Here is a 27,254-nt window from a genome sequence, read left to right on the forward strand (position 1 = left end):
AAAGGTCAAGGATGAAGCTGCTGGGGACACTACCAGGGGACGGTCACGGCGTGATAGAGGAAAAAGACATGACAACGCAGCAACACACAGCTTATCCTACCGACAAGGCCATCTCCACAGCTAATAAGCACACAGAGAGTGGAGTACAGTATGAATATATGTATGTGTGTGTAAGCTTATGTGTGTACACATGAGGGTGTTAGCTGGCCATGTGTGTGGAGATAAGTGAACGCAGAGAGGAGAGTGATTAATACCCAGGACAAGGTAAGAGATAAGACCGAAGAATACCCACTAGAGAAGAAGCGTTTGCTTGTGTCTGTATGTATGCCTACTCAAATGTAGCCTTGCTGACGTACTGTATGTGCGTGCAGCTGGTGTGTGTCGTTCGCTCCGAGTCGTCTCAACAGTGCTGTGAGTGCATGCGAACAAAAGGTGGGGGCAATATTAAAGGGCATTTGTGCCTGTGTGTTGTTCGCGTCTGAGCAGATGCGAGAAACGAGTCGTGCCAGCAGCTCTGCTTGTGATGCCCCTCATTGATAGTACTGTGTATGTTTGTGTGAGTGTGGTGTGTGCGTGTGTGTTGGAGCAGAGCAGCACTGCGGCAAGCTGTGATTGATGGTGTGTGTTGGGAAGCTGGAGTCACAGTCATGGCTGAGAGACTCCTCATTCTGCTGAGAGTAGCACTATTACACACATGTTTCTCTCTCTGGAGTTCCAATCCCTCTTTTTTCTCCTCTTCCATCAGTAAATTTTGTTTTCCTGTTTATGCTGTTCCTTTCTTCTTTTTCCCCTTTTGTTCCTCTCTGTGAACCAAAGCACAGGCAAACTGGATGCTTTGTTCTCCCCCCTCTTGTGCCCTTCTCTGTTTTGTTGGTTTGTGATGCTTTTGAAAATGACCAAACTCTGTGTTTCTTCTCCCAAATCACAGCCTCAGTTTATTTTTTCCTCCTAACAGTCTTTTCTACATTTTTAAGCACCATCCTAATCACCATTACTTGAACATTATTTTCTCGCTCCTCCCTTCCCTTCTGTTTTATCTTTACGCTCACTCTTACTGCCACCTCACATTTGTATTCCCTCCACCGTTCCCTCCATCCTTTCCTGCTTTAAAGACAGAACGAGTAGCTTCCCTCATCACTGAGACCTTTCGTGGCTGTACTCCACATCCCCCTCCTCAAATATCACAGCGTTCATCGCAACGCATGTAGCATGCGGATACGTAAAGAGAAGCACATTTGTTTAACCTCCCTGTATCTGTTATCTCACCTCACCCAACAACCCCTTTTCCTGCCCTTCTCACTACCTTTCTGAAGACGAAGGGCTCCTCATTGTAGGCAGGGTTCAGCCCGTTGTTCATCACCATGCGTGTGCGGAACTCCTTCCGGATGGTGTCTGTCGGCAGCCCGTACATGTCCACCTCAACGTATGTGCCAATTTTCTTATCTGACAGGAACTGCCCAGAGAACACCTAAAGTAAAAAGGAGGGCAGAATACTTCTGAAGGATTTCACAGGAATAATATTCAGAAAGTATTGGATTGGATCGTAATGCAGTAGGCATGAAGTACAATCAAGCATCATCTGCATCTCTGAAGTTCTCAAAATTCAAGCAAAGCTATGAGTAATATTGTTGCTTAGCGTGCATAAAAAGGTAAAAGACAGACAGTTTATTGTTGAACTGAAACTGCTATAGATAACAGTTTCATGCTACTTATATTTGAATCTATGGAATTGAACTGTTTTCCAGCAAGATTCTTAGTATCAGATGACCTGACCTGTACACTGCAGGTGGCAGCGATAACACCGTCCACTGGGGTCTCTGAGAAAGGGTCAAACATCCTGTCTGACCGTCGCATGAAGTCGGGCTTCAGCAGGTACCTGACACACATACACGAACACACACACATACAATATGAAGGAAATACACACACAGCAAAATCAGTCTACCTATTAGATTAAATGTGGGAGTGCTGATGCCATGAAATACATAATCCTGACAATAAAATACTATAATGTTTCATTTTTAGTTGAAATTATGCTCTCTAATGATCCATCCGAAAAAGAAGGTACTCAGCGTTTGTGTGTGGGAGCGTGTGTGTGTGTGTGTGTGTGTGTGTGTGTGTGTGTTAAGCAGGGGCCCAGACGAATGACATTAGTAATGATGGGTGTCTGCAAAAGCCCTGATCTTTCCACATGTGAGATTTCCAGCATTAGCAGTAAAATCTTTGCCCTCGGGACAGTATTAGAGGCGAGGGATGGAGACGGCGATGGAGAGAGGAAGAGATAGATGACTGCAGAGAGCCTCAGAGGCGGGTGAAGATGAGCTCGCTTCCCCAAAGCGCTCATCGGCTCTCGAGGCAGACAGTAGCTACTGTCTCTGCTGGCAACCACTAATGAGATGTGACATGCTTTAATTGATGAGCTTCTGAGAAGGGCGGAGAAGGCAGGGATGGGAATGAGAAAAAGAGGAGTGAGGAACCGTGCTCACCCGCAGGAGCCATTGTACTCAAACTTCCCCTGGTTCAACTGCATGGCCAGATCTGAGGGAGAGAGAGAGACAGAGAGAGAGAGAGGAGCTGAGATACACTCATATCAGGTTCAGAATTACGTTTTAAACTAAACAATAACAATAATAAGTTCTCTTGTATTTCTTTGTATGAAGCTGAGAGAGAAAGAGAAAGAGACTTTTTACATTTCCCCTGACATCTCTGTTTCTCCCCTCTAACCATTTATCTCTCCATCACAGAAGCTCCAGCCTTGCACATGCTTCGCTCCCAGCAGGCCATATGGCCCAATCCCTTTTTGCCTCTGGCCATGGGGCAACAGCTGTTTTCCAATAGGCATCACTCACTGCAAAGGTGTGTGCGTGTGCGTGCGTGCGCGTGAGTGTGTGTGTGTGTGTGTGTGTAGCAGAGATGACAGATGAAGCAATGAGTTGAGTGGGAGAACCTGATGCTGTAAAATGACATGCAGCAGAAACTAAGAACCAATTTGTGTTAAGTCTCAACAGGCAGAATGTGTCCGCTTAATGCGAAATAACGTTCGACCCAATGTGGTGTACAAATCATAACAACGTGACCAGATAAAGCAGCATAGCATTCTGCATTCTTATTGGCTTATGGTGACATCTGTGACTCTGCACAGACTCAAATCAACACTTACCTGGAATGACGTGTTGCTGTTGAATATTTCAAAACTAACTTTGAAAGGTTTTCACCCCATTGCATTAGCGTGGGGGCAGAGGTTTCGGATCGGAAAACCTTGTCCCAATAAAATCAAAGCTATTGGCATTGCTAAATACCACTAGCAGTGAGTGAGAAAATGTGAATTGAGGCTTGTTGATCGGTTGGCCCATGTTCATCCAGAAAGCACATGCAGAAGCAGCTTTCAGTATGGTGAATGAATAAGTGTGGTCAGAAGTTCACTGCCTGCTGCTCTTAGACCACAAGGTCGACTGAGTGTTTGTATTGCTATACTTCTAATCTGTATGTACTGTGTATGTGGAGGACTTGATATGGGTGTGTGTGAGGTCAGAGGTCCCATAGTGTGTGCTGTGGTACCTGGGGTCTGGAAGTTGAGTGAGACCATCTGGCAACCCGCGTTCCAGAAGATCTGAGGCATGTAATTACTGGAGTCCACCCGGCCCCCTTTGGGGTAGATGCGGCTCATCTGACGCTTGTTGTAGCTGCACTGACGTTCAGGAAATATTTTTTCTTTTTAAAGTGAGCATGTGTGTTTCAGTGCATACACGGGTATGCTTGTGCGCGTGTGCGTCAAACAGACTGCAAGACTATTTTTAGAGTGAACAGCTTGGGTCAAGCAGTCCCATTAGAAATAGAGAGAAGCAAAGTCGATGTGTGTGTCAGGCCAAGTCACACAGTCCAAAGGCACACTGGTCTCTGGAGGCCTCAGTTCTTTTCTGACAGCAGAGTGGAAACAAACACAGCTGAGGGAACATCAGTCCTGACCCGCCATTCAGCTCTCATTTGGGTGACCTCAATTTATTGAGTTACAACTCAGAGTTTATTAGAAAGCTACATATGTTCTACCTATGAGCAAAGCTTACGCCCAATGAAGATGAAGTGCAAACCTCATTTGAAAAAATTCTTTGGAGAAGGTAGAGACCAAAATCAGAGCTTAAGCAAAGTGAAACAGATGTTCACAAACAGTTTGTCCTATCAACTTAAAATGTAACGACATGTCAAACATTATTTACCTTTTTCTCTGCTTTCCTCAAGTGGTCAAATTATAAAAGAGCTATTTTAGTTATGAAGCATTTTGTTAGGGTTATAGTACAAGCAGCATGGATCAATTTCTCTCATTACAATAAAAAGATTTTCTGACAAAGAATAGTAATTAAATAGGTACTGTACTAATATTTTAACTACTTCTAATGATACACACTTTTGCTTCTATGTCTTCTTAAAGCAATTCTATTGCTCAGATAAATGCATCACGACTGCAAGCCTGAAGGATACTTGACGAACTCTATGGCATTCGTCTTCAGATAGCCGAGACCAACAGACTCATTAAAAGATGACATGTTATGGTGGATGTTCCTTTCTGAAACATGGAGAAAAGAGAAATATTTATTGCATTTTGCTTCTGCAACATATAATTTGGGACTGACATATTCATTTAGCATATTTGTAGTTTTATTCTATGTATGTATCTGTGTATGTATCCCATGAATTTCCCTCGGGATCAATAAAGTATCTATCTATCTATTTATCTATCTATCTGTCTATCTACAAGGAGGAAGTCAAAACTTACCCTCTGCAACATCAAAACCCTGGAACTTGACAGGCTGTGCGTAGTTGACCATGGCTGACAGATATGGGTGGATATTAGTGGTGGCGCCTACATAGGTGTACTGAGCTATCAGAGCCTCTTCAGAGTCCTCCTCCTCCTCGCCACCCTGAACAGGACAGGGACAGACATACACAAATACTTACATTTCACACTTACAACTGGATTGATGCATTAACCCAGACGTGCTGTTAGGTCTTTACTAAGAAGGGTGTGTGTGTGTGTGTGTGTGTGTGTGTGTGAGAGAGAGAGAGAGATAGAGAAAGTATAGTGGCAGTCACATGCTTGCCTTCTTGTTATTGTCTTGGTCAGATGCTTCTGAGATATCTGTGGCGTCTGTTGCTTCTGTGGCTTCGGATATTTCAGTCACTTCATCTTCAGGCACCTGGAAACACAAACAAATTAAACATTGACCTCAACATCGCAATCTAATTTCATCTCATGTGTATATTATTTTACTTAAACCATCGAGTTTTTCACCACATGATGAAACAAATTAATTTTTCGAAGCTTTTCCCTGAATTACAGCGGGTACAGACCTTTTTTGTAATGTACAGGTATATCCAAATCTTAGGGCAGTTTTGCAGTAACACTGTACCAGGTGAACGGCCAGTGGACATACTGTGTAGATGCTTAATTTATGGAACCTTTAACTTTTTTATTGTGGGACTTCATACCATTTAGACCACATTAAACTCTGTCCTATATATAAATAAAGTTACAGAAAAAGGAGTCAATTTTTTACTTCATTGTCCCCCGAGATCTACTGTAAGCTGAGGGCACGGCAGTTCGCAGCAGTGTAACTAGTTAAAATGAGTATTTGACACCTTTTTACTGCAAAGTTTGACAAAGTGTTAGGGTACCTGGGAACTCAGAGTGCTACTACCTGAAATGTGATCATTGCTGTGGCTGTACTGTGGATTTGCTACATATTTCATATAATCTAGTATTTCCCAAGCCACAAAATAACTGTCAAAGTGCTGACCCACCTTCTTGATACTGTTGCTGTGTTCCTCTTTCCTTGAGCTCACAGCGTTACTCTGGGAAACACTGTTGGCATCTTTCTCACTGGTTGCCTCTGACAGGCTGCTGGGAGCTTCGGAATTCAAATCCTTATCCTCAGCCTCCTTTTCTCCTACAGGAACACACACAAACTATAATTACTGCCTTGTGGTTGTATGCCTCTGCATCATGCTGCATTATCAATGTTTGTTATGTTGTCACATGCTGTGACAGTTTATGTTTATGTGACAGTGTGCACTTTATGCAGTTTTTTGTTCTTTGCAAGTTGTGGTCTTTATGAAATCACATTAAAAGCTATTGAAATAAGTGTATCCATTACAGTATAAATTATTGAAAGATTGTTGATAAGATGTCATGTTGTGATGTTAGCTCAAAACTCCTCATTTATAACAAACACACACACACTTTTGGTGACATTACATAGACTTACATTCATTTCCTGGGGGCTTAACCACCACCTAACCATAACAATAAACATCACTTGCCTAATCCTAATCCTAACCCTTACCTTAACCTTATCCTAACCTCAACCTAACCTTAAAGCAAGTCTTCAACCAAATATTGAATGATTTATGTTGTGGGGACTTGCATTTTGCCCCCATAAGTAAGGCCGGTCCTCACGATGTGACTGTGTAAATAGATTTTGTCCCCACAACTACAAGATTACATCCACACACAAACTTTCATTTAACTGACCGTTCTCTGTGTCGTCTTCATTCTCCTCTCCCATAATGATGGCAGGCGTGTTGGTCTCCCCTGCTTCCATGTGTTTCTTAAAGGCCTCTAGCTGCTCTGTATCACATACACACACACTTGTTAAACACAAGTAATAAGATGAACAGAGATTTAACAAGTAAACGAGCTGCATCATATACGCACTCTGCTCAACTTCAGGTTTCAAGCGTTTGTTTTTGATGAGGATTTTACGTTTGAGGTCATTTGGAGAGGGTAGGGGGCGCCCAGGTTCAATCTGCCAAAGAGAACATAATCACATATTTACATATGGATGACTATCATCCAAATGCAATCATCTCTGAGAGACACTGTGAATCAGAGAGAGGATTCACCAGGAAGTTTTCCAGAGGCTGTTTGAGAAGTAATTCCCCGAAGATCTCCTCACAATACTTGGCCATCTTGTACTGCTGTGGCTTACTGATGATAAGCACACACAAAGAAGGCATTGGGTCCTTGTATCTATAATAATCTAATAACATATAATGCATTAACTTCCTTGCTCATTACCAGTATTTCACAAACCTGCAATGGTTTTCGAAGGACAATATAACAGGGTAGTCTGAAGTGACAAATGCTGTCTCCTTGATGGCTTGGACAACGTCCTGTTGGAGGAGGAATAACAAGAAAAACAAGAGAAAAAACAACAAAGAGGAGGATGAGAAGACAAAGAGAAAAAAACTGTGATATATGCAATATCATAGTGTTAACACAAGGGGGCAGGGACACCTTTTGCAATAATACTTATACTGAAGTGTGTTCACCTTGAACAGGATGTCTGTGCACATGGCCTTGCCATGAGTGATAATAGGCTCCTGGTCCTCTCCTTTCCCATCCCAACAGTCCAGCTCCACACATCTGACCACAAGGAAGGATACGATAAAGCATCATATTATATGATGACAGAATACATCATATAATATACAAGTAGAATGGGATAGCTTTGATTAGCTATGTAAATATCCTGTTTAGTCTGAGTTTGCCTTTGCATAAATGCAGTAGGGTGAATGTGTGTCTACACTTGCACATGTATCCAACACCTTAACAGAAAATGACATGCTTACGTACCTGCACCCAGACAGCAGGACCTGGCGGTACATCTCTACAGAAGACTTGCCCCCAAACTGTCGCCCTGTCAAGTAAGTGTTATGGGAGGAGCTGATGAAATAGTGGGCCAGCGGCTGGTCCATTTCTTGGTACAGCTCCAGTCGGTCCAAGAAAACTGGAGCGTTTTCGTCTGACATCAGGTATCGGCAGAACCCATCACTGGACATGTGACCTGGAAGGAGAAGGAACAAGAGCGTGGATGTGCTTAGCAATGTTTATTTATGTTTATGCTTTATTATATTTGAAGAAAATATAAAAAAATCACTGATATTCATCACTTTTACTTATAAATCCTGGGTTTAATTGAGTGCTTATACTTGAAGGATTCACTGCAACACATAACTGCTTGTGTTTATACACTTCCACAATTACTACTGTTTGATCCAGGAGACTATCATGACTGGCTTTTATTAGTTATTACAGAAATTCACTTATGACAATGCATTTTATGCATCTGAACAGTCTTGCTAGGCAGTTCATGTTAACCAATCAGTAATAGTAATATCAATCTAAACCTGTAACTGCATTGTGCAGGAAAAACCAGATGTTGGCAGATCTTGTTGTGAGGATGCTATTGTGTCAGAGGGATGATTATTAGTTTTAAGACGTTTGACCATTTTCATTGCTTTGACCATATGAGCAGTAGGTGAGATAAGGGAGGATGCCATCCTCCATGTTTGCAAAATGACCAAAATGTATTCTGCCACCCCCCCCCAACCCTATAAGGTAGTTTCACCTTCATGATCATGAGTGACAAGTACTAGCACGCAGTCTCAGAAGAGTGAGAGAATCACAGATACACACTGCTACATGCAGTATTCATGTGTTGCTCTAAGATCATTCAGATACATCCACAGGCCAAGCCAGCTCTCTAACAAAGTGCTTAAGGGGAGACATTACTACTGATATAGTCTTTATTATAAAGTTAGGGTTAGTTACTGCGCAGTTATCATTTTGTCATTCTGATAAGAACAGGGGAAAGAAGCCAATGAAAATAATTTGTACTGGTGGAGACCTGCACCAGTAATCTGATATAAAATACTGTAGTTTCAAAGGTATACAGGCAGATGGCGGCACAGGCTAAGATATCTCTGCATATTCTTTAACCTTTCTTCTTCAGTTCTTCATCTCTCTCGTATTTCTCGATTATCTGCATGGCTCTCTTAGGGTCGTAGAATGGGAACAGGATCTCGTTCAACCTAGGGTCACGCTGGTTCTGAGGAGCAACACAGACATTGATCCACACACATATTAGTACGTGTTAAGTATGTACACATATACTTCCAAACAAACTGGTTCTAGTGCAAAACACACCTTGTATTGACACACAGGACAGGGGCAAAAGTAACGGGACAAAGTACCAACAGTGCTCATATGAAGAACTGTCCTAATTTGAACATATATCAAGTAATCCGATACAGTTAATAGCTTATTATTATTGTGGCTTTAATTCGAGAGCACTCAGGTTTGAACAGGATTTAACAAACAAAATTCAATTCTAAAACGTTCACGAAAGAACTGTGAGCCACTCTTACAGGTGCAGTGGTTAACCGTTTAAAGGAAGTAGTCTGTGCTCAAGACAGCTCTACCTTAACACATCAACAGCACGAAAACATCATTTCAGTGTCACTGCCCAGTCAAAAAGCCAGGTGGGAATTAATGCAAGCAAAGCTTCAGCCTCACTGGCGGGCCTACAGCATGATGAAGCCACACACACATATGACTGCACAGCAGAGGGACTAAGCAGGTATTCAGCCACAGAAAACAGACAGCAAGAAGCGAGATGGGCCAAGCAGGAAGCAACAGGAAGGAAACCTCTACTCTCCCATTACCATGGCAACACCAATCAGACACAGGGAGGCAAGCCGCAAGGGGGGAGAACACAGGGAATGGGAAGAGGGCACGAATGCAGAACAGGAGATATGGTTGAAGTTGCCCTTGCAGTTTGTTAAATATTTTGTCTGTCTCATTAATGGAATTTTAACAAGGGTTGGTTAATGACCAGGCAGGGATGGAGGGCAACTTCTACCGAGATGGGGTTGGGGGTGGGATGGTTGGCTACAGAGATGGGCACAGGCAAGCAAAATACACAGAAAAGTTAATGAATGATAAAGAGCTTACTTCATTCAGAAAGCTGACTAACTGGTCTACAGTTAAATAATCAGTTTTGTTCCCATTGCTGTAAAGGAATTAATTAGGAAAAAAAACAAATAAACAATGTTATGCTTCTTAAAATAGACACCCTCACAGTCATTCACACAGTCAGTAAGTTAAAATTAGAAAGCCATCACTAAAAAAAGGATCATAGTGAAATGTCACACTTTTAGTAATAACATGTTATTCATCACCCATAATTAATGTTGAACTGTAGAAGCAGGTTAGGCTGTCCAGACAAAGTTAGTACAGCAGGCGCAGAAATATTGATCCTGATTATTTATAAGGTGCAGTAGCTCACACTTAGGGAATAATGGGTAATACACAGGTACAATATAATGCAAGGGAACTACTGTTACGTATTTTATTTGGAGGATTTATTATGTTTATTATTCATTTAGAAGTACAAAATCAGCAAACATTACAGTTACAAAGATGAGGGCAGACAGATTTTAAGGAGACTCACATCTTCTTGAAAAGTTCCTCTATGTCTGTGCGAGGGCAGATCTTCTGTGTAAGTGCGTAGAAAATGTCAAAGGTGAAATCTGATGGTTCAATCTCATCATTCTGTGGAAGATAAACAAACCCACCACTTGTTAACATGTGGGCTATAAACCTACAGATCAAAGTACCACATTAAGTGCCATCCGACCTCTACAGTCAACAGTCAGTGTTGTCTGACCTTTCCACTGGGAAGGCCAAGATCCTTCAAAGCCTGAAAGATCCCCTTCTCGGTTTTTCCTGATGCAAATGTTCGAGTAATGCTATAAAAAACACAGGACAGAGAGAGACAGAGAGAGAGAGAGAGCGAAGAAGAGAGCTGAATGAGAGAAACCAGGGTGCAACGGGATGACACAACGGCTGTCCAAATACACAGCCAATTTACTCTTACCCTCTTACAGGAATCTTCCCATTCACATTGGTCAGGAAGCACATTCTCATCCAACTGAATGAGACAAGGAAATAAAAACACACAGACACAGAAAAATGAAACTCAACTTAAATCTGCTTAGAGAACTGTTCAGGGCACATCATTTAGATAATTAAAACACTCACTGTTTCTTGAGGCAGGTCATTGGACAGACGTTGTTGGCCTTAAAGTTGTGAATCACTGACCTCAAACCCTCGATCCACTTCTGCAAACAAACAGGCACAAGCCTTCAGGACACACACTCTCAACACAGTGACCAAGTAAAGCTCACACAGCACACAGCAGTTGAGAGGGTATCTCTAGAGTTTAGAAGTGAGTGCCTTTAGGGGAATAAACACAAGTAAATTAATTGTCTCTTAATTCACACGGGCAAGCGAGCACCTTGACATAAGATAATCACATGTAAAAACATGCACACAGATATAAACACAGTGAGCTGTTGCAAGGCTACGAGTACTGACAGGAAACAAGGAGAAGGCCTTGCAACTTAACATGAATAATAACGGCTGACTGCATAAACAGCAACACCACAGAAGATAACCTGAGCATGTGTGACTCCTCTGTCTCAGTGTCTTTAATTCAGCTCTCAGTTTTTGTCTTCTGTCTCTCCTCCAAAGCAAAATCACCACTGGCATTATTATAAAAACATTAAACAAAATAGCTGAGGTGGTCTGTATGAACATGTGCTGATTGTGAAAACACGTTTGTGTGTGTCATTTCACGAGGTCTGCTACTTAGGGCCACCTGCACGCTGCGGGTGGTGACGCTTTGAAGTATGTGTGCGAATGTGTGAGAGAAAGAAGGAAGGACAGAAATAGTAGGAATATATATGTTTCAAACTGTGTGTGTGTGAGGAGGGGTGTACCTGGAATTTGAGTGTATGCCTGTGTGCCTGTGTGCCTGTGTGCGTGTGTGTACCCCAGGCCTCCCTCCTGCTGAAGGCTGTTGCATGAATATCATTGGCAGCCCAGTGGCGGTGGGCTCTCTGGAGCGCAAACATCATTTATAACACCCATCACCACAAAAACATCCCCTCGTGGGAAATGCATAAACACCAGCACTGTGGTGCCAAATAACAGACAGGTGCTGGCACAAAACATGGATTTTCAGTTTGAACCTGGTTGTGATCTTGAATTTTGGGGACATAAGATTATTTTCATCAATGTGCTGCGACTTTTAATCATTCTAGTCTTGTCAAGTCTTTGGTTCTTTTTACTTTTCTCAGCGCTTGAATAATCTTCATAGACAAACAATTGTGGATACTGAGTTTACATAAATTCACAGTACAAATTATTGGGTGTTATTTATTCTGGTTCGACCACCCCGAGGCTGGGAAAATTTATTAAGCTTAATTTGGAAAAATGCCTTTTCTTTCTTTAGCTCCATATATTTAAACTAAGGTAAAGCCCTTGGGCCACACTGTATTTGTCATTAAACAGAACATAGCTGACTCATTGTTTTCTTTTTGAACAGGTTTATGTTATTTGACTTGAAGCTGCTTGTGATCTTCAACTATCATCCCAGCCTTTGCCACAAGGACACAGGATCATACAGCTAATATTCTCCACTTTTTATATTGAACAAATCGCATGAAAAGACTCTACTGTGTAGTCAAATCTTGATAAAGGATTATCTCCTGTGGTACAGATATACATTGTTGGGCAAAAACTATTAAAAACAGATAAATGACCCACCCTGATGCTGTTTCGGTAGCTTATTTTGATTCAAACGTTCATCCAGAGATGCCATAAATTCTTGTCTTGTGTATTAATCTTTGGCCAAAAATAGTCCCCAGCAATTGAGCACTGTTTTATAAAAAATGCAGTGACAGCTGTTTTAAGTGTAAAGTTATATATCTGTGACTCATTTTAAAATATTTAATAGAAACAATGGACTGACAAATTACTATTGTCTTTTGTGTTTTATAGGATTTGTTGGCAAGATGAAAAATACAGAATAACGCCAACATTCTCCTTTGAAGAACAATCAACACTGGCTTATATTCTGCAAAGCATTTCCATCCTGGGATCACTTTTTGACACTGCAAATTTTTGGTTCGTCTGGCTAGTAGTTCTCCAAATCTGGATCAGCTCAGAAAATTGAAATTTAATCTGCACACACACTTCTTTATTGTGGGCTTCACAGTATGTGTACAATGCTTGGAAGTGTGCCAGCAGGTCAGCAATAGTAAAGTCTGCAGATTAAAAAGCAATTTTGTGTGTGTGTGTGTGAAACAAATAAACAAAAAAAGAAGTGATGAGTGAGAAAGGTAGAGAGACAAAACAATAAATAGAAAGGTGCAGGTGTTTCTCTACTCAATAAGGCAGTCAGATTTCTCACAGAGTTTTTTTCTTTTTTTCCCAGATGAGTGGAAAGAAACACAAAGAGAAAGAGAGAGAGAGAGAGAGAGGATCAGAAAATAACAGCAAAAGCAGGAGTGCAGGAGGGACAGAGGAGTTTGGGAGATTGGGTGAGAGAGGAAAAAACAAGTCATTTCAAATCTGTCTGTTTATTGGAACAAACCAAGGCCAGATTTGCTTTGTGTAGGAGTTGGCATATGAACATTCACCTGGCAATTTGCTTTTGCTCTGTTACTGAAAGGGTTGCAAATGAACTGAAAATGGGTATCTTTATATATGACTGTGTTCTGCAGGCACAGAAGGACAAAATCCAGTTTTTGTTAAAATTGCCAACTAGGGTGATTGTGTATTTTGTCAAAAAGTTAGTAAAATAAAAAGAGTAAAAAGATACTTGTAAATCAGTCTGTTGTGAATAACATGAGAGCCTCTTGCAATATGTTTGCAACCTTGTTCTGAGGACACAGAAAGTTATCTTAAGACAGCAAAAATAACAAGTACATTATGATATACAACATCAACTTAAATGTGTCCTTGTTAAAATGTACAAAACTGCACTTCCATTCTCAAGACCTGCATGTTATCTGTATCACCGTCACATTTCTCATCCTCAGTCATAAGTGCAAAAGCACTGACCAAGCTGTGAGACTACAGTGCATCTGTGTATTTACCCTGGCTGTGTCTGGGTTCTCCGCCACCATGAACATGAAGTTGAGGTTGACCAGGTCTGTGCCGCTGCAGATGCAGATGATGCAGCCTTCTAAGTCTGCCTCCGTCTTTCCAATGGCCTCGAACGATGACAAGATTTTGGGATCCTGAGAAAAAAAGAGAGAAACACAGGAAAACAAATTAGAGGTAAAGCAAATGGCACATCAGAGACGTGGTAGACGAAATGGAAAAAAATCTAAAGGGAGGTTTTAATCTCCTGCTTTAGTGTTGCTGCAGTAAACAGTCACTGACAAGGGAGCACAAAGGAAAAGGAGCTAAGACAGATGGATGTTGAAATGTTTATTGCTATTGTAAAGCCTCGAGATGCTGAAAAGTGTGATGTACTGTGTGTATCATGGTTAGGAGACTTAAAGCTCCTTGTCAGTTACATAAGGATTCAGCAGACATCTATCATGGAGGAACTACAATACTTAATTTAAAGGAGATCCTAGCAGCTTGGAGAGTTCCACTGACTCCAGATCTGGATGTGTTTTGCAGTATTAGAAGCACCACTTCACACAGCACTTTACTTGAGAAGGTCAGAGAAGGTTAGCAGGGATGATGGTGAATGAGCTTCACATCTCTGTCCAGTAGTGAGCACATTGAATAACTTTAATAAAAATTCAAATGTTAAGCAAAATGGCTGAAACAGAATGTTAACATTATGCAATAATTGGTATTTCTGGACAGAGATATGCACATCTTTTATGTGAACGTTCTGATGTATATGTTGGTCAGGATTTTTTCTGAGAATACAAATTCTTGGACACTCAAACATGATTTGTTGTCTTCAACGTCAAAATATTCCCTTTGTGCAGGACCAACATATGCATCTATCATGGTGCAGCAGGTCTGAGTATGGGAAAAAGCAAATCAACAGGTTTCAGACTGAAAAACTCATCACTTTTTCAACCTTTTCAATTCTACTTTGTCAGTAAGACCAATTTAACAACCAAAATAAAACAAATAAACAAATCAGAACAAAATGATTTGGTTTCTGATTGAGCACACGTAATGAAGGAAATTAAGGTCTTGGGTACGCAATGATGTTCAAAATATTTAACACATTAAGTGCCTATGATGTTAAATTATTTTTGGATGTGGGTCATACTTGATGTGACCAGCTAAGCAAAAGAGGCACAACAGAAAAACATTATTAGCCCAAAAAATAAGTCTCAGCTTTTGCTTCATTTTATTTCTGATTTTCACCAGTAATATCAACCAATTTTACAATGAAGAAAAACTATATTATACTTCTTATAAAGTCAGACCCCCGTTGCATTTTATACATTTCATACAAGACTTTGAATTTATTCAAAATTAATTACAACAATCTTGATTAATACTGAAAAATGAATAGCCTTAAACACACAAGTGTATGCTTTACGAGATATTAGATAAGACATTACTGGCACTCGAAGTCCAGTAGTTAACCTGGTCATTCTCCTCACAGATATCTATAGTCCTTGCTCAGTTCAGCCTGCAGTTCAGGACTGCAAACTCCTATTCAAGGGGTGAAACAGAAAATCCATGAAAACATTCTCTCACTATCAAAAACACAGCACAACCTCTCCCTCTCATCTTTTCAGATTTCAGTGCGCCTGCTTCGTCACCATGGTAGATGGTAATGTATTTTTGTTACATGATTGAATTAACAGCAACAGACAACAGCCTCGGCCGTTTTAAAACCCCAACCAGTGACCCTCTGATGCAATTCATCTTTTCTCGCTCATTGGATTATCTGAAACAGCTCTCAGGGCTTGTGCAACCATGATAGCCTCTGAGGAGAAGACCTGCAATCAGCAGCACTTCATCTGCTACATACAGAACAGTACAGAGCCTTTGAACAAACAGAAGGAGCTTCTATCAGGCTGCAGTGTCTGTATATGCACCTGCACACATGTGCATAGGCACACGTCCGCACAGAAGACCAAGCAAACAGACCACCTCCTGCTGTCAGCAGTACATACACAACCTGAAAATGGTTACGGACAGAGTACACAAAAGACGTCTCCTGCCAGGCTTTGGATTTCTAGTGGCTTGTTTCCTTTTACAGGATGAGGAAAAAATCTTTCTGACAGAAACAGAATGTCTTATATCTGTGAGCTTTTATCTCATGCTGTGAAATTCTTAACCCAACAGTTCTCTGACAGCCCATCATAATAGGGCTAGAAGCACAGTTTGTCATTATTCCTTGGTGGGTCAAAAGCCACAAGGTAGTGACAAAAAGTACCCCTGGTAAATCTGGTAGTTGAGAGAGAAACTCAGCAGAGAGAGCTCAACTGAGAGCCTTAGATCAGTCAGTCCATTGATACAATACGCAGCTTAAACCATAGATAATTAAAGCACGGGTAACGTGCCTCACGTGGCAGTCTCCCCATATTTGACCAGGAGTGTCTCTGCGGGAGCATGAGACTGAATGCTGGGTGGCGTGAGCAGAGAGCGTGACTGTTGTGCAAACAGAAAGTGAGGAAATTGTCTTTCCTGAGGTCTCACCTTTGGGACGCCACCAACACGAATACTGTTGATGAGGGAACACTCGAGAACCTGGCCTTCCTGCAGAACGATGCATGGAAAGATAAAGAAGAGGATGTACAGGGAAGAGAGTGACAGCAGGTGAAGAGAGAGACAGAGAAAATTGGATTTTTTGCAATCATTTCTTATACTCAGTACACAGCGGAAACACCACAACCTCTCAGTATCTGACAACAGTTATTAACGTAGGTCATTATGAGTACCCTCATGTCTTTCTCATAATCAAGTTTCCAACACCTATAAAATTTCCTCCTTTGTATATTTCTGTTGTAACACCTTTTTTCAGTTTGGGAGTTAAATTCCCAGTGACAGCTACACCTCACAGGATAAGCAGGTATAAAGAATGGATGGAAAGATATTTATTTGTCTCCCAGCAGACTTTGGCTGTGATGGATTATTTATACCCCCCAACACACTTAATACCAACTGGCCACCTCTACAAATGTGCTTTGGAAAATGGTCAACAGAAAGGATTTGCAATTACTGCAACACTAACATCAACCATATGTCAATTTATGTGCATTTGCAAAAATATATATTTGGCTTGACATTTTGTTTAGGTGGCCTTGATTGTCGTTCATTTTCGTGCATTTTTTTCTTCCAATTGCTTTCGATACCACAGTTATAGGAACCCTACCTCTAACTACTCACACTCGCTGTTAACGTAAAGGTTACAAAAGAATAATGTTAACATGCCACTGGATATCGTCCTTGAGGTAAACTGTCTTCATTGTTATAATTAGGAATGTGCATGATGAGTCGACTAGTCATTTCAACGTTGAGACCCTCACTAGTCTGCACCAGAAATAACAGTTTCTAAATTAATAGTTAGTAAATAAACTAATCATTATTATTATTGTTATTCTTTACTATAAATGTACATATAGGAGTCATTTCTAAGTTTATGTAGGAGGCTACAGTGGACCAGTAGGTGTAAAATATCAGTAGGAACTTTGACTCAGGAGACAAGTATTGCTAGATGGAGGAGCACAAATATTTTTTGAGCAACAGGCGAACGCTGCAGTTGTGTTGTTGCATCGGTGAAATGTCTGGCTGCATAGAGATTTATGGACAATAGCTTTGGATTCTAGTCTGTAACATTAACAGTGAGAAATTAATATTCCATCAAAGACAAGAAGCAGAAGTCAGAGTCTGTTATTTCACTAGGGACTGCTAAGCGATGCTACGGCGAGCACATCAGTTATTAGTCTGTCTGTGCAGCCACTCAGTGACTTTAAGACTATGCTTAGCTACCACAGTACACATTCAAATTACATATTGACATAATATGCTCTGAAATGTCATTTCTTCCAAGTCAAATGCTGCTTCATAAAAACAAGCATCTGTTACACATGTTAATAATGCTGGTTAAATGTTGTGTCTAAGAATGTGACTAATGGTTTCAAATGACTCTTATAAAGAACATGTTTTTGAACAATATTTAACCACATAGAATACATAATGCTCTAACTGGTTTCTACAATAAACTGTTACCTTCTGAATAGTCAACTAGTTTAAGTTTAAACTTCCCTGAAGGAAATTAGTCGTTAGAAACATCCCTCGTCCCCAAGCTATGCTTTTCTACATGTTTTACAGGTTTCCAGGGTCAAAAGGACTCTTTAAAAACACTGCAAGAGAAAACTGTTTTTCTCTTGCTTACAAAATAAAAATATTTTCTTTGAAAGACCCCCTGAAAGACAAAACAAAGCACAAACATGAAGATGTGAAGATTGTACCTTTCCCTCACTCTTCCAGGTAATGAAAAAGCCATACTCATCCACCTTCATCTGACAGTTGGGCTCAAAAATGTATGGGTCCTGCAGATGGAAAGAAATATATTTTATAAGAAAGGGAGGAGTTCTATAATCACAGGGTTTTATCTGACACGGAAAGACATTAAACAGCCAACCTGTTAAACACACACGGGGCTTATGCAACCAGACAAACAGATGTAGCTCTCAATTTCTAATATGTACCTGCCTGCCTAAGGACACACATGAAAACATAAACACAAAGTGTGGACAAACACATTCAGTATGTACACACACACACACACACACACACACACACACTGCACGCAGAAGAAGAAACCTATTGCTAAGGCAAATACATGTTTGTGTAGGTGCAGGATTCAAAAGTGTGTCAGCCCAGCTACCTCACACACACACACACGCACACACACAGACATACAGACAACAAGGACAGGCCGACAGTCATCCGTTTCTTTTTTTTTGGGGGGGGGGGGGGGTCCAATCGCTGTTAATTTTTTTTTTTCAAAATGCACTAATTTAGCTCTGATGCAGCATTCAGCCTGTCTCATCACCAGGCTGTGGTCTCACTCAATACTCCGCCCACAACACTATTTAATTGATTACACATCACGAGTAATAGCCTATCAGCACTAAATAATATGAATCTGTGAAGTAACTAGTAACTTAAGTTATCAAATAAATGCAGTGGAGTAACAGTAGTGTGCTATATGTGAATATGTGAAAAATAGTGGAGTGGAAGTATAAAGAAGCAGAAAGTTAAAATATGAAAGTACAAGAACCTCAAACCTGTGCTTCATTACAATACTTGTGTGAGTTGCATTGTAATGTAACATCTAAATCTTTACACCAAAACTACAAATGTACATCGGTTCCAAATGTCAGCATCCATAACGGGCCCTGAAAAAAGTTGATCCCTAATACATACACCAATGTTCCAGCAACTTGCAGAAACCTCTGTTCAATTCAACAGGACTGTCGGAGCAGAAAATCTACTGACATTACGTAGCTTATCTTACCCAAACATTTTTCACTCAATTCCATCAGCTGTTAGAAGCTGTGATTGCATTGATGAATGACCGTGTCAAAGTGTGTGCATGTGTGTGTTTATCCCACTCAAATTACATATCTGAGAAGGATAAAATATAAGAGAGAAAAAATAGAATAGGAGATGGCTGCTGGGTCACTCCAGCTCTAATATTAACATCAGGGAACAGTGTGACACTCAGTCACACACACTTAATTTATTATTTCGGGATGTTGCTGCTATGCTGCAAAATAGGACTGAGCTGGCTTCTTATCTGGCTATATCATGTTATCTAAAACCACCACAAAGACCAATTGAACAATCCTTTTTCCATTTAGGAAATAGTGAGACTGCTGTAAGTGCAGTTAAAAGCTTGACTCTCTTTCATCTAAATTAGGACTGACAGAGGCTTCAGCTGCACATCGTGAAGCCAACTCCATAAAAGAGATGTTCTCAAATGAGCCCTGACTGTTAAAAACATGCAGCAGGCTAGTGTTACACTATCAGATGGCTAAAAGGTTTGTGGGAACAGTCAGCCGTTGCACATTGAAAGGAACAATTAGCTGAAGGTCTGACCATCTCTGGGTGGATTTGGATGGAGAGAGTCCCCTGGCCATCCAGGACCTTTGAACGTGTGCATTCCTAAGTACCTGGCCAAGTGTGGTTCAGCATGTGTGTTGATCCCTCTCTTTTCTTGTCCCGTCCATCACAATAGTCAGTGAAACAATAAGCATGTAAATGTGAGTGTATATTATACTCACATATATCCAAACTGAGTCATTAACACACTAACGCACACACACATATATTCATCCATAAACATTTGGCATATTTAGCTAAATCAACATGAGCCATTGGCAAGACATAAATGCAAGATGCATATTTTAACCATGTTCTTATTTGCCTTAGATCCTAATTTTGCTATTAATGTTCAAGCTAAGGTTCTTTTTGTTATGCCCATACAATGTGTGTGCAATAGGCTTATGTTACCTGTTACCATTTTCTAATCTTACAAGATGAATCATGGATAGAGCATTTTTTTTTTTTTTTTTTTTTTTTTTTGTATTTTACCCTCGGTCTAATTCATCACAATAATATTATGAAATGGCAGCTGACTCAGCCTGAGCAGGAGTTATAAAATTAGAACAAATAAACAAACAATGCAAACAACAGAACTGTTTATTTGTTTTCAGAGTCTCACAACTTTGACCTCTTTTTCTTTGTCTTCATCAACTGTCTGCCAATATGAGGCCGCTCAGTCCCCATGGAAACCAAACATTAGTCAGATCTTAAGTGATCGATTTCCAATCATTGAGACAATGAATGAAAGAGGCAGAGGAAGCCCTTCGGCTGTTTGCATCACTGAGGATCTCATTGACCTACCTGCCTCTGAGCTTGTCAGAGAGGGGAAACTCATCTGACATCTCACTCCCATGACAAAAACTGATGAATTATTGGAAATCTACAGAGCATTTAAAGCCTCCTCCACATACTATACAAAGGTAAAGAAATACTTTGTGTCAGATATTTTTATTTTGGATGAGACAATAGAAACTCCATGTAATTATAGAGCTCCCCTATAACACTTTGAATTCTATGTAGTAAACACACACACACACACATTACCTGTCTCTACCATCTGTCTCTCAGTGGGGTTTCACTGTGAGGTTCCACTTTGTGAAAAAGATCCATGCTGTTTAGCATATTTGTGTGTGTGTGTGTGTGCGTGTACATGCTTGTGTCAATGTGTGTCTGTAACTGTATGAGAAAGACTGATAAAGAGCATGTCTATGTCTGTGGGTGGACTTGGCATACGTCATTTCAGTTGAAGCAGATGTCGCCTGGAGGCCTTGCATTTGCCAAGCAACAAAGTATCATTCACTTACTCACACATACACTCATATACACATACAAACACAGATGATGAAGGACAGATAATTGTAAAGGTGAGACATTACTAAAGCATGTGAAAAATAACAGGTCAGGTCAAAAAATTGTTACTGAATGAAGGACTTCATCCCCAAGACAGGATATGCATGGGGTATACACATACAGATACTTATAGACACACAGAGCAAGACGAATATTTGGTGATACTTAATGCTATTAGGAAATATTTGTCGAAATAACTACATAAGCATTGTAGAGAGGGCAGTATGTATTTTCTTATGGTTGCAACTGAGCAATAATTTAAAGATCAGCTTTTTTAAAAACAGCTTCTCAATTACTTATTTACATTTTAATCTCAGTTTTTATACATTGCTATTCATTGTGTTTTAGTGTTTTCTCTTCTGTAAAACACTTCTGCATTTCACATCTGGATGCAAACAGAATCAATCGCAGCTTTGTGCTTCCGACGTTAAAAATTCAAACAACTGTGAGTACTTCAGGATCTCACATTCTTCTCTGATTTCAGTCATGCTACTGAACTCAACTTGGACCTAAAACAAATCAATATATGACTGAAGATCTGTCTGTGTAAAAACAAAGAAGCCCCTTGTGATTCTTGATACTGAGCTGTATACATAAAAACTGACTTGACCTGAATGTGTTCACTCCCTGAGATCACACACAGATGGTTGGGACTTTCAGTGGATGGGTTGCAGACAGGCAGCCGCCATGCTGAAGCTTCTTAATGAGGCTGATCAATGTGGTCTGCCTACAGCTAGAGCTCTGGCTACAACAACATGTGTGTGCGTGGATGCTAATGACTGACCCCGGGATGGTCATTAGGGGTGAAGGATGTTACCAGGACAGAGCAAATGACCTAAGTCAGAATCAACAAGGTTACTGACAAACGCATACAGCTTGCTGCACATTTCAAGGTTTTGTATGCTTATTAGGAATATTCAACTTCTATCTTCACTTCATCAAAGTCATGATATGCTGTAATGTGTCATGAATATGGCATAAACAGATTAAGAGGCTGTTTATTTTTACTTTCAGGGGTGTTCTATTTTTATTTATTTCATTATTAAGCATTGCAGAAAACTCATAAGCATCCAAGAAATGCATCACTTTTACCTCATCAAACCTGTCAAAGGATGCGCCTTCCTGCATGAACTCAGGCAGGTGCTTCTGCCAGTTGAACTCGTAGGACTTTGTCATGGCTGCTCAAAAACCTGAGAGGAGAGAAGAGACAGGCAGAAAATAAATTAGAACAAACTCAAGCAGGTGCTGAAGCCCATGGAGGATGGAAGGAAGAAACACATGCCACATAAACACACGTAATATCTGCCTTCTTCTTTCCTGTAGTCACAGAGATGCAGAATTCTGAGCACAGTAGAATAACCATGTCCTGACCCAGGACATGACATGCAAGATTTTGACCAAAACAGATGAAATGTTCATATCCAAGTCAATGGTCCAAAACACAGACAGTCCAAATACCACAAATGATAAACAACTAGTCTTGTTTTCACTAAGGAAAATGAATGACAACAACAGACCAGGGAAGACAATCACGATGTTCTGCAGCTGCACACAAAAAGACCCAACTTCAGGAAAGACCCAAACAGAGTGCAGGGAGTAACTACAGATGTCTGCATGCACAGCAGCATAATTATGTTCATAAGGTAAAACGTGTGACTAAAATCCTGCAAAGTCCAAGTACGGCTGTTAGTTGATGATGTGCATATGTGCATCAATGCAGTGAACTAGGATATTATTACCAAACCTACTTTTTATTAATTTTTTACTATTTCTAAAATATGTTCTCTTAGTACAGGGATGTAGTTTTTTTTCTATGAGGCAGTGACTTTAAACAAAGCCATGACACAAGATAGAGGAGCTCACGCGCACCATGACATCAACAAATCAATCACTGCAGTCATAAAATCAAATTCAGTGCCATGTTTTAACCCGTGAGACAGGTATTGCTGAGCTGAAAGCTGCAGTTCACAGTTTATGCATGAGGGAATATGAACCCTAGAAACCCTGCCAAAATAAAGAGCCCTGCAATTCTATGACTATTTTCAAATGTTTCAAAATTTTTACCTTGGCTTTGTTTGTGACTAGCATAAATTTTGTCAATATGACATCTCTTGCATAAATTACAGTGGCAGCAGTTCATTGTGGAAGATGTAGAGATACCAGAATCTATACCAGCAGCTGAAATTGTGAAGTGGATTGAAGTACATTGCTCCACATCATCACAGGACAACCCATGGGTGAGACCAAACAACATAGTCCGAGAAGACAATTGACAATCTGACAATTAAATAGTAACTCTGTGTGGGTTTTCCATTAAGACTGTTTTTATCTCGTACTTGACCTCAAACAGTCTGGATGTGCACAGTACTCCTCCTTAAGCACAAAAAGCAAGTCAGGCTTGATTCATGTGACACACCTGCACGTGTAGCATCACGTAAGAAATCCAGCTCAGGCAGGGGAGGAGGCCCTTGACAGGAAACTGTAATATTGCTGATAACACAACCCAAATATAGGCTCCCCCTACGTCAGCTTCAAATGTGTCAGGCAAAACTGAGAAGGAGAAGCGCACTTGAGAACGTGACATACTATGTATAGTCTAAGAGCTCAGCCGGTATTAAGTCATTATGGAAACACTCTGAGGTGTGATTCAGTTTTGTTTAGAAGATGTTCCAGTCTATAGAGCGAAGGTTCATTCATCATAATAATTACATACATTGTCCTATATACAGAAAATCACATATAATGAAAACAATCTTATACTTTGCAAATGATAAAATTGTGATTTAATCTCTAAAAATGTGTGTACCTCCCGTACAGTGTGATTTATTCTAACGTCTTCACCACAGATTTATTTATTGCTGAAAAAGTCTGCCTTCATTAGTATGTGTGTGTGCGTATGTGTCTGTGTGTGTGTGTGTGTGTGTGTGTGTGTGTGTGTGTGTGTGTGTGTGTAAACACCCTGGCATTACTCATTTACTCGACGTCCACATTTTGTGAAACCACCCATTTTCCTCCAAGGCATAAACAAAGGGAAACTGTACGCTGAGGGGTGGAATGACAAAGGACGGGTGATACAGAACGAGAAAGAAATAGGGACCAGAGAGAATAAGTGTGTGAGATGGGTAATGGGAAAGAGATAAAGGCACAGCAAAAATGAATGAGCAAAGATCAGAGACAGATCAGAGAGGCAAGAAAAAATAAAAGCAGTGAGCAGTACAACAAGGTGAGAGACAGAGAGATGAAACATAGAGATGAGGAGAGAGTGACGTGAAGAGCGTAGAGATAAAACAGAACAATGGTGGGCAGGGAGAGATGGACGAGTGAAACAGCTGTGTGTGACAGAAGCTGGCTGGAGAGGATGGAGAGGGAGGTCTGCTTTTTGTGTGGAGAACACATATCAGAGACAACATCAACAGAGGCTACAGAACTACGGGCTGGGTGGGCTCCAGTCCAACCCTGGCATGACAAATGCAGCTGAAGAAAGGTTATGCAATGTCTGTAGGCTGCCATTATGAAAATACAGAGTGAATCAGAGAGCCTGTGCAATTATACAGACACTAATAAGAGCTAATCTCACCCCATGTGAAGGTTCATTAAAAGATACAATTACTCTTGATACAGAGGGTGGATCCACCAGAACATGAGAGCATGTATGACTACTCCTTTTATTTGCTCGGTTCATTTTGGGTCTGGACCCAAAAGTATAGTCCAATGATTATTTTGCCATTGAACCCATTGAAGGTGATGTGCTGCAAGCATAAAAAATGGGCAATGCATTTGAGCAACTGTGACAAGGGCCAAATTATGATGGCTAGACAACTGGGTCAGCGCGTCTCCAAAACTGCGGGACGTTTTTCGGTCTGCAGTGGTCAGGACCTACAAAAAGTGAACAGAGGAAGGGGAACTGTTGAAACGGCGACAGGGTCACGGCGACCAAGGCTCACTGATGCAGATGGGGGGGAGGGGGGGGGGTGGTAGTCGAACGCTGGCCCGTTAGTTTGACACGTACCACCTACCTAACATTGTTGTTGACTAAATACACCCTTTCAGTGTGTAACTTGCATACCTTCAGAGTATTCTTCAGTCTACTGGAGGCTATGCCTCGACAGGTCAAGGCTATTTTGGCAACAAAAGAGGGACCTACTCAATATTAAGCATGTCTTCATAATGTCATAATCTTCATCAAACCCAGCTCTCCACCATCTGTGGTGTCCTACCAGGGAACCATAACACACACACACATCCTGTCAGGGGACTGAAAACACAGATGCACACTTGCCGTGGAGATTAAAAGCTGAGGCTGGGCAGGGTGCCAAGAACATAACCCACAGAGAGAAGGCTAGAGTAAATAGGCTGCATCCCATCTAGATTATTTAATAAAAGTAAAGCCATTATGAAAGATATGTTGTATATTCCTAAATCTGAATCAAAATGATTCTGATAGGACAAATCACATATCTAATTTGGACTAATTGGGTTGTGCTATAATGTCTGATGTTAGCCTAGATCCTCACTCTCAACTGTATGCATTAGATAACATTTTCCTCAGCGGAATGAAATCTGTCCAATAGCAGCGCAGCACGGTGAGGTTCTGTAAGGCCATGGCAGCACCCACATCAGGCCTCTGAGCTCCTGGACGTGTGATTGCGCACGTGAGGAGCTGAGGGAAGCTGAAGGAAGCGAGTGAGGTCCGAGCCCCCTGTCCAACCCCTGACAATGAGATAATTACGATAGATAGGAGCCCCGTGAGGCACACTGTTCCCAGCTTCCTCATCTAAAATGGCAGCTAGGGTAACACCCAACGGTCCCACACCTCATAAACTAAAATTAGGCTACAGCCACATCAGTCATTCATTGGTGGAAGGGCTGATTGGGGACGCACTCGAATGGACACAACACACACAGCAAGGAACATCTGACATGACTGGCACAACAACCAAAGCTCTTACTCAATACCTGTCAGAGGTTATGCACTCTCAAACATTAAACAGAACTCAACTCACAGCTCTGTCTAACCAAGTGATACCACTGGAAGCTGAGGGAGAAAACACAGTGCTTTTATGTCAGGCTTGCTTTCATGCCTCATTTGATCTCACAGTGCAAATCATCACCTGATGTTTTTTGGTGTTAAAGTCATCATGCAATCGTTTAAAATTTGACCCCTATCTAACCCATCTGAGCCAAGGTTTTGTGCTAAAAACATATTTGGTTATGAGAAAGGCTCTCCAAAGGTTTATAAAAGCACTACATTAATGCAATATATCAAAATGATGTAGATTCACAAGAGGTTCACTTTCAAATAAACCAGGTGAGTACTTAATGAAGATTTACGTGCTACATGATACACTACTGACATTATTATTATTACAATAAAACTAACACGAATAGTATATAATAATAAATCTAGACCATATCATGTTCAGTACAGATTTTTTTCTTACCTTGAATGTGACTTTGACTGTGATGATAGCCAGAGCACTACAGTACGTGCAGCAGTGGAAACGAATTATACACTCAGAGTCGCTAGTCTGTTAAGCAAAGATTACAGCAAACAGCTGAAACAGTATTGGCAAGTTAACCGCTGAACTGAAAAAACAAAGTCTTACAAAAAGTATTTAAGTTTCAGTTAAACATAATTATCCTGCAGTCTTCTCCTTTTGTAGCCTCAAAAGCAGGAAAAACATTCTTTCTTTGCTCAGTGTCAGACTTTATCTGGAACAGCTGGTTGACGTTGGAGCATAAGATTAATGTTACATATACAAAGGTCTTCATCATCTAGCTTGACAATAATTGCCCAGGTGCTTGTGATTTGACCATGTATGGCTTGACTCAAACATTTAGAATTTAGGCTGGACCTGCAATTATTTGCTTTATTGCATCTTTGTTATCTTTCAGGACCAAAACTGTATGACCCTTTGACATTTTTTTTACAGTCTAGCTCAGAACACAACTTTATAGAGTTGTTAGGTGTATGGACAGTTGGCTAACTGCTTCTCTCCTCTGCAGTGAGCACAGGAACTAAACTAAAATTGATTTTCTCATCTGACAGTAGATATGAAAAAAGTAGTTTTCTCAAATCATCAAATGTACTTTTAATTGCTTTGCTAAGGGGCATTCATCATTCTGTTCCATAGACCTCATCTCTGTCAGTTTGTGAAATAAAAATATTAAC

The 27,254-nt window shown here is 40.7% G+C and overlaps 1 protein-coding gene across 6 annotated transcripts in view; it reads right to left on the reverse strand.

Annotated features, from left to right (window-relative positions):
* LOC124051016 (1-phosphatidylinositol 4,5-bisphosphate phosphodiesterase beta-4-like) overlaps nucleotides 1–27,254 on the reverse strand; it is a 61,101-nt gene that overhangs the window by 9,266 nt on the left and 24,581 nt on the right. For 5 of the 6 annotated variants that reach the window (XM_046374024.1, XM_046374023.1, XM_046374026.1 and 2 more), the window contains 24 exons: nucleotides 22,175–22,272; nucleotides 18,091–18,171; nucleotides 16,316–16,375; nucleotides 13,783–13,926; nucleotides 10,880–10,959; nucleotides 10,716–10,769; nucleotides 10,506–10,587; nucleotides 10,290–10,390; nucleotides 9,791–9,848; nucleotides 8,777–8,885; nucleotides 7,631–7,841; nucleotides 7,327–7,420; nucleotides 7,088–7,167; nucleotides 6,898–6,982; nucleotides 6,710–6,800; nucleotides 6,527–6,622; nucleotides 5,797–5,942; nucleotides 5,097–5,192; nucleotides 4,772–4,916; nucleotides 4,477–4,561; nucleotides 3,559–3,683; nucleotides 2,487–2,538; nucleotides 1,774–1,876; nucleotides 1,304–1,468 (listed from right to left, as the gene is read on the reverse strand). In XM_046374024.1, coding sequence (XP_046229980.1) covers nucleotides 1,304–1,468; nucleotides 1,774–1,876; nucleotides 2,487–2,538; nucleotides 3,559–3,683; nucleotides 4,477–4,561; nucleotides 4,772–4,916; nucleotides 5,097–5,192; nucleotides 5,797–5,942; nucleotides 6,527–6,622; nucleotides 6,710–6,800; nucleotides 6,898–6,982; nucleotides 7,088–7,167; nucleotides 7,327–7,420; nucleotides 7,631–7,841; nucleotides 8,777–8,885; nucleotides 9,791–9,848; nucleotides 10,290–10,390; nucleotides 10,506–10,587; nucleotides 10,716–10,769; nucleotides 10,880–10,959; nucleotides 13,783–13,926; nucleotides 16,316–16,375; nucleotides 18,091–18,171; nucleotides 22,175–22,258 — 2,427 coding nt within the window. In that variant the 5' untranslated portion in view covers nucleotides 22,259–22,272. Of the gene's footprint in view, nucleotides 1–1,303; nucleotides 1,469–1,773; nucleotides 1,877–2,486; nucleotides 2,539–3,558; nucleotides 3,684–4,476; nucleotides 4,562–4,771; nucleotides 4,917–5,096; nucleotides 5,193–5,796; nucleotides 5,943–6,526; nucleotides 6,623–6,709; nucleotides 6,801–6,897; nucleotides 6,983–7,087; nucleotides 7,168–7,326; nucleotides 7,421–7,630; nucleotides 7,842–8,776; nucleotides 8,886–9,790; nucleotides 9,849–10,289; nucleotides 10,391–10,505; nucleotides 10,588–10,715; nucleotides 10,770–10,879; nucleotides 10,960–13,782; nucleotides 13,927–16,315; nucleotides 16,376–18,090; nucleotides 18,172–22,174; nucleotides 22,273–27,254 lie in introns of those variants that run through there. The other variant, XM_046374029.1, reaches the window with a different exon arrangement.

This window comes from Scatophagus argus, chromosome 19 (genome assembly GCF_020382885.2).
Source record: "Scatophagus argus isolate fScaArg1 chromosome 19, fScaArg1.pri, whole genome shotgun sequence".
Lineage (NCBI taxonomy): Eukaryota > Metazoa > Chordata > Actinopteri > Scatophagidae > Scatophagus > Scatophagus argus.